This window comes from Mustela lutreola, chromosome 14 (assembly GCF_030435805.1).
Source record: "Mustela lutreola isolate mMusLut2 chromosome 14, mMusLut2.pri, whole genome shotgun sequence".
NCBI lineage: Eukaryota > Metazoa > Chordata > Mammalia > Carnivora > Mustelidae > Mustela > Mustela lutreola.
This window is the reverse complement of record NC_081303.1, coordinates 73,150,761-73,163,965: the sequence shown is the minus strand read 5'-3', so window position 1 is coordinate 73,163,965 and position 13,205 is coordinate 73,150,761. Positions and strand designations below refer to the sequence as shown.

At 55.2% G+C, this 13,205-nt stretch overlaps 2 protein-coding genes across 9 annotated transcripts in view; both read right to left on the bottom strand.

Annotated features, from left to right (window-relative positions):
• The window catches only part of LOC131814850 (SLAM family member 9-like), a 69,706-nt gene extending 67,066 nt beyond the window's left edge, over nucleotides 1-2,640 (bottom strand). For 2 of the 7 annotated variants that reach the window (XM_059146250.1, XM_059146255.1), the window contains exon 1: nucleotides 2,330-2,632. In XM_059146250.1, coding sequence (XP_059002233.1) covers nucleotides 2,330-2,402 — 73 coding nt within the window. In that variant the 5' untranslated portion in view covers nucleotides 2,403-2,632. Of the gene's footprint in view, nucleotides 1-2,329 lie in introns of all 7 variants that reach the window. The other 5 variants (XR_009347474.1, XM_059146249.1, XM_059146254.1 and 2 more) reach the window with 5 other exon arrangements.
• The window catches only part of LOC131814852 (uncharacterized), a 73,157-nt gene that overhangs the window by 44,910 nt on the left and 15,042 nt on the right, over nucleotides 1-13,205 (bottom strand). The window lies entirely within an intron of this gene.

The window sequence follows — 13,205 nt, the reverse complement described above, 5'->3', positions numbered from 1 at the left end:
CAGATATGCAGAGTGTGGTGCACACAGGACGCCAACCCCGAGTCAGAGAAGCCGCCCTTGTTCCAACAGGGGATGGTGCCTGGGGCTCCCCGAGGGACAGCAGATCTGCCCCCAGGACAGCACCTGCCCGTGGGCTGCCTCCCAGGAATTCTGAGCCCACACTGTCGCTCTCAGTTCCCCCGTGTGTGTCAGAGTGGTCTGCCCCAGGGGACATGGACACGGACGCTAGTGTTTCTGCCGACCACGGGCAGCACCTGTGGCTCTAGCCAGGCTGTTCCTGAGCGGCTGCTCCGTACCTCCTCCCCGCCCTGCGACAGCTCGCTGTCCTGAGCGGGCTGGGCACACCAGGGTCCACACACCGGGGTCCACACACCGGGGCTGGAGCGTGGCAGACCCCACTCAGCAGCAGAGACAGAGACAGAGACAGAGACAGAGGCAGCGGAGGCCCGAGGACTGCAGGAAGCCTCAAGATGCATCTGCCCATTCCTCCTTGGAGGCCGGAGGAGGTGACCACAGGTGGTCCTGGGCTCTGGGTTCTGAAGGGGTCAAGCAGGCTCCCCGACTGTCCGTCCCCGGCAGGACACAGGAGGAGGACAGGTCAGGAGGAAGACACAGAGCAGAGGCCTCAGAGAAGCTACAGGTCAGTCCTGTCCAGGGGGAGACCCCAAACCCAGGATGTCACAGCCGGAGGGGCTTTGAGGGGACCTTTCACAGAGGAGGGGCTTCCTTGGGGAGAACTTGTCCTGAGTCATTCAGGGCAGAGCCAGACCTAGAGTTGGCTCCGCTCTTCCCTAGCTCAGTGGCTCCCGTGTAGAAACCTGCCATGCACCCTCCCCCGGCGGTCCTGCTCTCCCCTGCCCTGCGCAGGGCTCCCTCCCAGCACTGCTGTCTGGTCAGTGGGGTCTGAGCAGATCTGGGGTCTCACCTCCCAGCTATTGTCCCGGGAGAGGGGACTCAAGCACTCAGTGGGCTTTGGCAGGGAAGGGACGTGGGGCTGCCTGAGGGTTAACCGGCCCCTGCTGGAAAGGGGGGAACCCGGGACAGAGGAGGCTCAGCCCTCAGGCTGCAGGGGAGGAGCGGCCCAGAAGCTGGAAGCCCACTCAGGACAGGAGGAAGACCCGACAGTGCTCAGATCTGCAGAAGGTGCTGACCCCAAGGAGGGGCAGAAGGTCAGGGGCGGGTGGCTGTGAGCTAGAGAGTCCGAGTTTATTTAAATTAGAGGAAATTTGACTTTCAACCATCAACAGAACATTTTGTCTTTCTCTTTCTTCCCTCCAGTCCTCCCGTAGTTCCTTTCTCTCTTATCTAATCTTCCAGCCTAGCCGTTAATGGAGGAAACGATGTAATTTCCTGTGTGTCTCCATTTAAATAACATTGAAAAGAGTGGAAAGCCCACAATTGTTGATAGAAAGTTACCCTGTTGAAATAGTCTCCAAGCCTTACAAAACTCATTTGCTAATGATTTATCTCCCTGTTTGCAAACGTCCTGGGATCCCAGAAATTCCTTAGAATCCTGCAGGCACGGACAGGCTGGTGTGTTCACAGCAAACATTACAGACAATAACAGCTTTCCATGGGGTCTGCAGAATTCAGAACATCAAGAACTTAGTATTTTCTCCTTGGTTCTTACTTAATTTACTACACAGAAGCAGATGGTCTCAGATGAAGTAAGAACTGGAAAATCGGGCTCTCCTTATAACAGTCATTCAGTTCCCTTTTGGGACTGCTTCTGCTTCTGTCCTGACCCCCAGGACACCCCGACTGGAGCCCAGGTCAGCAGTCTCCTGTTCCGGGCTCACCCCTACACACGGCAGGTGGGTGCGGACCCTTCAATGCTGGGGGCTCCTGTCCTTCCCTTGCAAACAGAATGTCACTGGATTCGGGGCCTCATCTTGCCCAAGGAGCCAGACTAGCGCCGCCCCTCCAGCTCAGACAGGGGCTCTGGGTTGGCGCCTCCCGCACACAGCAGCTGGCAGAGGCTGCCGGTCCCCTGTGCACGGCAGGGGGGGATGTCCGTCCCCACCCCGGGTCCCTCGCAGCCGCAGCCCCTCCCGTGTCTCCTCCATCCCTCACTGCAGGAGGCTCCAGGGTCTGCAGTGAGAGCAGATTCCCTTCCAGGCAGCTGGGTCGGGGTTCCCAGCCTGGCCTCAGCCCAAAGCTCCCTTTGTTCCCTCTGTCCACCCCGGGGCTCTGACCCAGTGCACCGCGTGTGCTCCGTCCTCACGGAGCTGCTCCGTCTGGTTCTTCAGCACAGACCCCAGCCAGCCCGGGAGCTCCTGCCTCCCTGCCCGCCCGGCGGCCTCCCTCCCGGGGGGCCCGGGCCACTCACTGAGGAGGAGGCTGGTGAATCGCAGGAGCCAGGAGGCCCCGCACAGGTGGGGGTCTTCTGAGCAGGTGCGCATGGCCAGCTGCCTCCCTGCTGGCTCAGCGTGGACTGATTCTGCTTCAAGGAAACATCCAGAATATAGACGTCAGAGGAGGAGGAAAGCTTCTTCACTCACAAGAGCCCTTAGGCTTCTCCGCACCCCAGGGGCGGGGCTGACTGTCAGTTCTGGGACCTCACTGACCAGCCTAGAGTAACCCATTCCCATCTCTCATGTTAGCTAAGCACCCGCAGGGTGTCCTTAGGAGATAACTGTAGAATAAAGGTGGGAACAGCCCCCCTCTCAGAGGCCCGGTGCCGGAGAGACCCTGTCCCTGTGCTCACAACCAGCCTGGTGGTCTCCCGTCCCCAACCTGCACCCCTAGGACCCCTGACCTCTGTCCCTGAGCTCCCACTCAGCCTGGAGCTCCCTGCTCACCAGTGTCAGCGTGGCCAGGCACAGAGTCCCCTCCTAGAGCCAAGGACACGGGGCCTCTCCTGCTTTGGGCCTGTCCTCTGTCTTTACACCATCTCACGAGTCACATCTCCTTTCTGATGTTCTAGGAACCTCACTGTTGGGTGTCACAGTGAGAAGCTAGGAGCCCGAGAACAAAGCACTCCTGGGAAGAGTCATCCCCACACACCCCAGGGCACACAGGCATGTCCCCACTCCTGGTCCCCAGGGCTCCAGATGGAGCCTAGGGATGACCCTGCCCATCCCCCAGGACCAAGCCCACATCCACAGGAGCAGCCCCACAGCCCCCCTTCCCTGTGAGGCTTTGCTAGGTCTGGGCCCATGCTGACACACAGGCAGGACTGCAGAGGGACACACGCCTTGTGGCCTCAAGCTCAGCAACCCAGGGCCATGGGCATGTATGGAGGGTCAGGTCTGGCCTCTTCTTCCATGAGTTCCTATAACCTCTGAGAACTGTGGCCTCCCGTGGACCCCAGGGGCGCAGCTCCATCACTAACCCCTGGCCGGTGCCCCTTTCCCTGCCCAATGGGTTCTCCCTTAGCTGCCCAGACCCTCAGATCCTCAGGCTGAATCCCCAGGACTGGCCCAGGGCCCCGCACTCTAGGTGGTCAGCCTGTTGGCTGTTGAACCCATTTTATGGATGTGAGACCCGAGTCCTAAGGGTTTGGTCCCCCCGCCAGAGGTGACCCAGCAGAGCAAGAGGCAGGATCTTGACTCCCAACAGTGAACTCTGAGAAAGCCCGTGTCACCGCTGCTCTCCTATCCCAGTGTGTGGCCTCCAGTGATCACCGCATCCAGTCTGGGCTCCCCCGGAACTGCTCTGTGCCCCTCAGCCCAGAGAGCCCTCGGCACTGCCTGTTCCCCCGCTCCCACCCTGTGATGGGAGAGCCCTTCCCTGGGCTGTCCCTGAGCCTTGTGGGCAGAGGCTCCTCAGATAGAGTCCAGATCTGGGCAGCTCATCCCTGGTCCCTTCAGGGTGATGGGGACCAAGCCTGTGCCCCTGTCCCCGTCATTACAGCCCTGAGTGAGCCCTGTCAGTGTAAGAACTGTTTGCTTGTGCAAACCCCAGCTTGGGAGGGAGCTCAGGATGGAGCCCCCAGCGGCCTCCTACTTTCTCACACCCGCAGGCAGAGGAAATAAGCCTGTGGTTGTCTCTTGCAAGCTTTGAGGTCCACGGTGAGCCTTTGCAGACCACAGCCTCCGCCTGCACTGGCTGAGTCACACAGAGGACAGACCTCCAGTCCAGCTCAGGGTGGGATTGCTTTTCCCACACTCGAGCTCTTCTGGAAACTTCCATCCCGCCTGGACACAACACCTTCATGGACATAGAGCTGATGACCTTGAGCTGGAGGACACATGCTGGGCAGCATGGCTCCTATACTCAGCTTAGGCTTCGGGCTGGGCACCCTCCTGGAGATGCAGGGACTCTGTCTGTGGCCCGGAGAGGCACGGACTCTCGGACCAGACATAGTGAGGCTGAATCTCTCTTCCCCACACCTTCCCTGCATGTCCCTGGACACAGGGCTGGACCACCCTGAGTCCCAAGCTCTCAACACAGTGGGGGTGGGGAGCTGCTACAGGAGTCACTGGGTGAGTCCCTGGGTCCGTGCAGGGCTGGTGAGCTCACCCATGCTCCAGGAGACTCTGGTGTGCTCCAGAATGCCCTTGGGTGCGAGATGTCGAGCATCAAGAATGGGCTTGCTTTCCTTTCCAGGTTCCCAGGAGCACCCCCGTGCCTCTCCCTTCCTCTCATTTCCTTTCAGAGATGCAGGAATGACCTTGGGGATAGGCAGCCCCTGAGGGGGAAACTCCCTGTCTCAGCTAGTGCCTGCCTGCATTTCCACACAGGAGCCTGGAGCCCACCCCCAGTGAAGACACATTAGTGTGAATCAGATCGTCCTTCTCGACATGGACACTGGATTCTTCCCCGACCAGAGAACAAAGCCATGAACCCCAGGGCATCAGTGATCTTGAGTGGCTGTCGGATGGGAAGGGGTGGGTGAGGAAAAAGAAATTCACTACTAAATCCTCTCAGTAGATGCCGAAAAAGCACTTGACAAAGTACAGCATCCCTTCCTGATCAAACTCTTCACAGTTTAGGGATAGAGGGTACATACCTTAATATCATCAAAGCCATCTATGAAAAACCCACAGCAAATACCATTCTCAATGAGGAAAATCTGAGAACTTCCCCCCTGAGGCAGGAACATGACAGGGATGTCCGTTATCACCACTGCCATTCAACATAGTAGAAGTCCTAGCCTCAGCAATCAGACAACAAAAAGAAATAAAAGGCATCCGAATCAGCAAAGAAGAAGTCAAAATTTCACTTTTGTAGATGATATGATGCTTTATGTGGAAAACCCAAAGGACTTTACCCCCAAATTGCTAGAACTCATACAGGGAATCCAATAAAATGTCAGGATATAAACACAATGCACAGAAATCAGCTGCATTTCCATACGCCAATAATAAGACAAAAGAAAGAGAAATTAAGGAGTTGATCCCATTTACAATTGCACCCAAGAACCATAAGATACTTAGGAATAAGCCTAGCCAAAGAGGCAAAGAATCTGTACTCAGAAAACTATAGATCACTCATGAAATACATTGAGGAAGACAGAAAGAAATGGAAAAACATTCCATGCTCATGGATTGGAAGAACAAATATTATGAAAACATTTAGCTACCTAAAGCGATCTACATTTTAATGCCATCCTTATCAAAATACCATCAAGTTTTTTCAAAGAAATGGAACATATAATCCTAAAATTTATGTGAACCCAGGAAAAACCCTGAATAGCCAGAGGAATGTTGAACAAGAAATCAGGGCATCACAATTCCAGACTTCAAGCTCTATTATAAAGCTGTCATCATCAAGACAGTATGGTACTGGCACCAAAACAGATAAACAGATCAATGAAATGGAATAGAGAGCCCAGAAATGTTCCTGAACTCCACGGTCAACTCTCCTTCAACAAAGAAGGAAAGAATGTCCAGTGGAAAAAAGACAGTCTCTTCAACAAATGGTTTTGAGAAAATTGGAGAGCCACATGCATTAAAACGAAACTGGACCACTGCTTACACCACACACAAAAATAGACTTCAAATGGATGAAAGACCTCAATGTGAAACAGGAATCCATCAAAATCCTTAAGGAGAATACAGGCAGCAACCTCTTTGCCCTCAGCCACAACAACTGCTTCCCAGAAACATCGCCAAAAGCAAGGGAGGCAAGGGCAAAAATGAACTATTGGGACTTCATCAGGATCAAAAGATTTTGGACAGCCAAGGAAACAGCCAAACCCAAAGACAACTGACAGAATGGGAGAAGATATTTGCAAATGACATGTCAGCTAAAGGGCTAGTATCCAAAATCTATAAAGAAGTTATTAAACTCAACGTCTATAGAACAAATAATCCAATCAAGAAATGGGCAGAAGACATGAACAGACATTTCTGCAAAGCAGACATCCAGATGGCCAACAGACGCATGAAAACGTGCTCCACATCACTCAACATCAGGGAAATACAAATCAAAACCACAATGAGATACCACCACACCAGCCGAAATGGCTAAAATTAACAAGTCAGGAAATGACAGATGTTGGCGAGGATGCAGAGAAAGGGGAACCCTCCTACACAGTCGGTGAAAATGCAAGCTGGTGCAACCACTCTGGAAAACAGCATGGAGGTTCCTCAAAAAGTTGAAAATAAAGCTACTCTAAGACCCAGCTATCGCACTACTGGGTATTTACCCTAAAGATACAAATGTAGTTATCTGAAGGGGCACGTGCACCCGAATGTTTATAGCAGCAACGTCCACAACAGCCGAACTATGGAAAGAGCCTAGATGTCCATCAACAGATGAATGGATACAGAACATTTGGTGTTTATATACAACAGAATACCATGCAGCCATCAAAACACCGAAATCTTGCCATTTAATGACATGGGTAGAACTAGAGGGTATTATGCTAAATGAAATAAGTTAATCAGAGAAAGACAATTATCATATGATCTCCCTGATATGAAGAATTTGAGAAATAAGACAGAGGATCACGGGGGAAGGGAGAGAAAAATGAAACAAGACAAAACCAGAAAGGGAGATAAACCATAAGGGACTCGTAATCTCAGTAAGCAAACTGAGGGTGGCTGGGGCGTGGAGGGGGAGGGATAGGGTGCCTGGGTGATGGACATTGGGGAGGGTGTGTGCTATGGTGAGTGCTGTGAATTGTGTAAGACTGAGGATTCACAGACCTGTACCCCTGAAGCAAATAATACATTATATATCTATATCTATATCTATATCTATATCTATATCTGTATCTTTTTTAAAAGAAAAGTACTACTTCCCGCAGGTGCTGCAACAAATATGAGATGACTGAGGGACATGTGTTCCCAGCTTGCAGCCATGGTGGGGAGTCCGTAGAACCCGAAGGCTCCCCACTGCCAGGCATCAGACACAGCATGCTGAGAACATCTGGACCAGGGAGGAGGCGTCCCACCTGGGGTTGGTGTGGGAGCAGAGCCCTGCCCTTGCCACCATCACCATTCAGGCCAGCAGGCTCTGTCCTGGCTTGGGCCTAGGGTTCTCCTTTCCATGACACTCAGAGCCACCGGATGCTGTCATTTGTGCCCAACCCTCCAAGCCCTTCTGACATGGGGGTAGAAGGACTCCTCCCTCCCTGAGATGCTGTCCTGGGGTCAGAATCTGCCCCTGATTTCCAGACCCCATGAGAGCTGGCCTCGGCTCACCCCAGCACGGTAATGATCCCACAGCTCATCCCCCCTTTCTCTTCCTGGGCTCTTTGCCTGTGGATCAAGTGAAGAGGGGAGGCAGGTCCCGGTCCCCACTCTGCAGGGTGGACAGATCTCGGGGGACCTGCTTCCCAGGATCTGAGCCACAGAGCAGGGCCCCCACCCTGACCTGGGGAAAATCGACCCCTGACAGCTGTGTGGGGTGTCGCTGAATTTGGACCTTGAAATTTAGTATCCTAAAGCAGAGGTCACACTCTGCTGTTGAAACAATTCTCTCTGTGGGTCTGAACACACCCTGTGGGCCTGGGACATCCAGTCTCCATGATTCCCCAAGCAGGTGCTCCCGGCATCTTTCAGGCCATGCACATTTATTGAGCACCTGCTGTGTGCAGAGGCTCATGACTTCACGGAGCACGTGTCTCTGTCCTGTGGGCATCATGAACGTGGACAGCACGCGCAGGACCAACACCTCCTCCTCCCTGACTGTGCGTCCCAGTCCTGCTGGGGGGCATTCTGGGGTCTCCGTAGGAAATCCAGGCCCCTGAGACCAAGGACACACGTTCCCTCTTGTGTCCTCAGGCGTCCCACGGGCCCTTCAGGGCGTGGGTGCAGAAGGACGTTTGCTGGATGGGGGGGCAATTCTGCTTCCAGAAGCTTTGGGGTGGACCTGGGACAACTCTCCTCTGGACACTAAGCCCCGATGTGGGTAACTGACCACACCCGAAGCAACCTAGGATTCCTCCCACGGGCATCACCGCAGACAAAGGGCCTCAGGCCTGTCTGGTCTCATCCCGGGAAGGTGATCTAGATCCAGTCCCGGCTCAGAGCCCTGCCTGCTTGAGCTCTGCTCCTTGGTCTCCCACCGCCTGCTTTCCAGAGGTCCTTCTAGAAAAGGCTGCTGCTCCCACCCACACTGGCTACCCCAGTGAGCACCTGCCTCACCCCTGCCCCAGCAGGCCCAGACCCAGGACCCGCTGCTGCTGGCGGGGACCTCAAAGGGTGGGTGCTGGGTTAGGGGTTCAGCTTCCTCTTCTAGTGGACATTTCCCAGAGTAGGTGATGGCTCATGCTGACGGAGCAGGAGCTCCAAAGGAACTTTGCTCCAAAAAAGGAAGAGGAACCTGAACCCCTGGTCATACATGTTGTGAATCTCAACGAAAGGATATAACTGATGTTGCCCTGGAGTCGGGGTGGTGAACATCACAGGAGGGATGTGGTTGTCGCGTTTCCATATTCATCTGACCTCGGCCCCCCACCCCGTGTTGAGGAGTGTCTCTCACAGCTGACGTCCCTGGATCCACCAGAATCACTGATGAGGGTCAATCGGGGGCCTGTGTGTGCACATGCTGAGTGACAGTGGCTGAGCTTTGACAAGTTCTCCCCATGAGCCGTCTGCCCCTTCTTGCTGTCCCCATGGGGGAGCTCCTGGGCCACGAGCTCCTTTCCCTCAACCCCTGTATGGTCACAGTAGCATGACCCCATCCAGGTACCGAGTGTGAGCTGTTTAGGGGGGACCTGTCAGCTCCCGACCCAGACCCGCCCCGATGGTTCACTCGATCCTTCCACAAACAGTGCAAGAGCTCCTACTGTGCGCCACCCCACTCCAGGTGCTCACACACACGCACACACACACACACACACACGCACACGCACACGCACACACATGTACGAGTGCACCCAGCGATCCCTCTGCCTTCCCCCCTGCCTTCCTCCCCTCCTCCATGGGGAAAGCCATGCGCGGGAACCACAGTCCATATGGCGAGCAGGGCTCTGCATGGAAGAGCGGGAGGCTCAGCACCCGGCAGTGTGGTTTCCAGGTTACACCAGGAGGTCAGAACAGGTTCCCCAAGAAGGAGACTTCTGAGAAAAGACTGGAAGGAGGTGAGGAGTGACTGTGGACATCTGGGGAATCACTTTCATGGCGCAGGTGACAGCCCATGGAGTGGTCCTTAGGTGGGACCTGCCTGCTCTGTTCCAGGAGCAGGAAGTCAGAGTGGCTGGAGCATCTATGAGCCCAGGCAAGACGGGTAGGAGATGGAGGTCAGAAGGTAACAGGGCCAATCGGGTCCATCCTGACCGAGAATCCCAGGATGCCTGAGCCAGAGGGGCCTCAGAGTCGGCCCCATAACCCACCCCGTGCTGGACAGCTGAGAGAACCAGGGGACAGGGGAGGCACTGGGACAGAACTTGGCTTCTGAACAGTCTTTTTCAGACCTGGCTCTGGCCGGAGCAGAGCTGGCCTGGGCTGGGGCAGGGCTGCGTTGTCTTCTCTTCACGTGTCCAGGACAGACCTGCTCCCCGTGGTCCAGGAAGGGGAGGCTGGGAGCCCTGGGTGCAGGCGGCTGTCGCTGCGGCCCCTTCCACCAGGGGGCGCTGCTCGCACAGCTTCCCCCGCAGACACCTGGAGAGCTCAGGGCTGGGGTCAGGTCTTTCCTAAGGCTGCCCCAGGGCTGAACACTTAGGTAGGGGACATTGGCCCATAAGACAGGAGAGAGCCTGTTCTTGCCCTGTCACTGCACTCTGGACTCAACACCACAGACACAAATGCGTTCATTTGACAGGCAAACAGGGTAGCCAGAATGTTCGATTTGCATTTGTGCGTTGACCTGCGAGGACGACCATCTCTCGGGCTCCTGCACCTGATCCGTCCCGTCTCTGCGCGCCCTGTGCTCGCGCCCTTGGCTTGGGTAGCGACCTTGGCTTGGGTAGCGACCGTGGTGGTGTGATTTCTCTCACTGATGCACAAAGGGGACCTGAGCTGTTATAAAGGTTCCCTCAGTGTCCGCGTCTGTGTGGAGAGCCGGGGCGTGGGGGCGGTGGGAGCACAGGGGAGTGAGCGAGCTCTCTGTGGCCACACCCGGAATCTGCCCATCAATGTGAGGCAGAAGCAGAATGAGTGACCCAGTGATTCTGACTGCAGAGTTCAGCCCCTGTCTGCACTGTGAAGAGCTGTGGACCCCAAGTCAGGGCCTGGTTCACATGAGGCGTCCTGCAGGAGACCCCCTCCCACCACAAGAGCCTGGAAAGAGCTATAGGAAAGGTCACCCCCAGATAGGAAGGGAAGGTTCCCTTACCCTGTCCCCAAACTCCCGCAGACAGTGTCACAGCCCAGCTGGTCAGTGCAGGGGCCTTGGGAGGCTGTCCTGGCCCCTCACTCACACACACACTCTCCTTAGCCAGGACACAAGCACACTGGGGAGTGGGGCGGGGTGCACACCAGGGCCTGAGATTGTAGACAGAGCTCTCCCGACAAAGCAGGACTCTGGAAAGTGAGACTCTGATCTGCCGGTGATCTCAGCCTCGGCTCCCAAGCAGGAGAAAGCCTGCTGTCCCTAAGAGAGGTTTGAGGGTGGTTTGCCCGTCCTGGGGATGTGAGGGCATCCCAGACAGGACCTAGTACCCCTTTCTCCCCCTCAACCCTCAAGAGTCTGGAGAAATTAAGATGTGGATACTAGATAGCCCCCTGCTGCCCACCTCCCTCCTTCACTCCTGCCTCCTGAGCCCCCAGCAAAGCCCACCCCGAAGCTGCCCCTCTGATCTGGCCCCCTCCCAGAAGTGGTTGACCTGGAGCATCAGGGTCTGGGAGGGGAACCGGCTGCCCCACAAGGAGCCCAAGACTATCCAGACCCAGGTCACATCTACTCACTAGACATGAGATAATTTTGAAGTTACATGCTGATGCTTCCCCAAAGCAATGAACCTCTAGAACCTTTACTGTAATGTCCAGACCTTGATTATCATGGGATTTATAATCAATTTTCTGAACCTCTTCTGCATACCAGGACATGTAGTATGTCTGCTACTTCCTTCTCATTGGTCATATCATGGTGATGGAATCCCCATGGGAGGTCAGCATGAGGGCAGATGGACTGAGACATGATCCCAGCAGCTATGATCCCAGGACAGCTGAGGTCCGTGGCTGGAGGCACAGTGAGTGGGTCCAAACATAGGAGACCCTGGAGCTTGTCTTGGCAGAACCATGTGGGCATCTCAGGGTAGGTCATCTGCAGGGACAATGACATTCAACTTCACCTGGTTGATGTGGGGGCTTGGGTGGCTTCCCTAGCAGCCCAGACGAGGGACAAATGATTTCTGAGCAGATGTTCCTCATCTCCCACCACCAAGTATTGAACAGGTGCCAGGAAGCAGCTCTGTCCACGTCACAGGTGATGGGACAGAGAACAAGGGGAAGCTTCTGCCCTCAGGCTGCCTGCAGGCTCGTGAGGGAGAAATTACACGGAAACGAAGGACCCCCATGAGCTTGAGCTGCATTTGTGAGCTGCACAGGGAGCAGCTGAGAAAGGGAAGAGGGAGCGGAGAGACTGTTCCTCACACAGACTCTATCTGGTCACTTTTGCCAAAGAAATCAGGAAAGCAGGAGCTCTAGAGTCTTGGAGAGTCTCCCCTGGAGGAGAGTCGAACAGGACCCAAGATCTGGTCTATCCCACTAATGCCCATGATTGTGGAGGTTTGGAAGGGAGTGAGATGACAGGGAGTGGCCAGAAACATCTGGGTCCCTCTCCGCTCCACCTGGATGGGGACGCAGTAGAAGGAACAAGATGCACTGAGAGATTTATGGACATCTCAAGTCCCATCCACCCAGATTATATCTTCTGCATCATGGGGATATACAGTTTCCCCTCCCACAACCCTCTAACATGGACGGGCAGGACTGAACCACTCGGAGACCACGTGTCCAGTGCCTTCTCAGGGACTCGTCACCTCTGTGTCCTCAAGCCTTCCTCCAACCTCTGGCTGTGCGGCCAATGAAGAGTCATGCCGTAGCTGGACCACGGCCACTGGGCACGTGCGTGTCAGTGTCTGTCAACATTTCTCTCCTTCCCGGCTGGCCCTTTACTGTTGGACACAACATTTTACTAAAAAACTTCTACACAGAAAATCTGTTCTGATGAGCAGCGCTGATATCCTGCGTTACCTTATTCTGTCCCGAGAAGCTCAGAGGATCTGGAAGGACAGGCCTGTCCAGGCATCACAGCTCGGCTCCTCCCCACGCCTGTCCTCCCTCTGCATCCAGGTCTGGGTGTGGTGTCCATGCACCTGCTGAGGTCCCCCTGGGACAGAAGATGCCCTGGGAGTCTCCTCAGGCTGTGTGGACCCTATGACAAGAAGGGAAATGTGACACTCACTGGGACAGTCACTGACCGTGGGAGAAGGGGTAGGAAGAAGTGAGGGTGAGAGAGACGATCTCAGGAAAATCAGCCGATGGGGAAACTGAAGCCCGGTGTGGACAGCAGGTGGTGTGGTTTCTGTGGGGCCATTCAGTGTGTGTGCTGGGATGGGGTAGGAATAGGAGCAGGCAGAGGAAGGTCAGGGAGCACTCAGATGGGTGCTGCTCAGACAGGAGACTGGACGCAGGACTGAAGGCCCAGGTCACTCTGGAATCAGTGTTCCTAGTCTGTGCTGAGGGAGCTGGGTTAGCAGGAAGGAGATAGGAAGAGACGTGCTGTGGGTAGTAGTCAGGATTCTGCAGGAACCAGCAGTATAGGACGCTTATAGATCCAGAGAGATGCGCTGTAAGGAAAGGCTCACACTGTTATAGAGGCTGGTGAGTCAGGTCTGCGGGGAGGGTGAGCCAGGCTGAGATGCA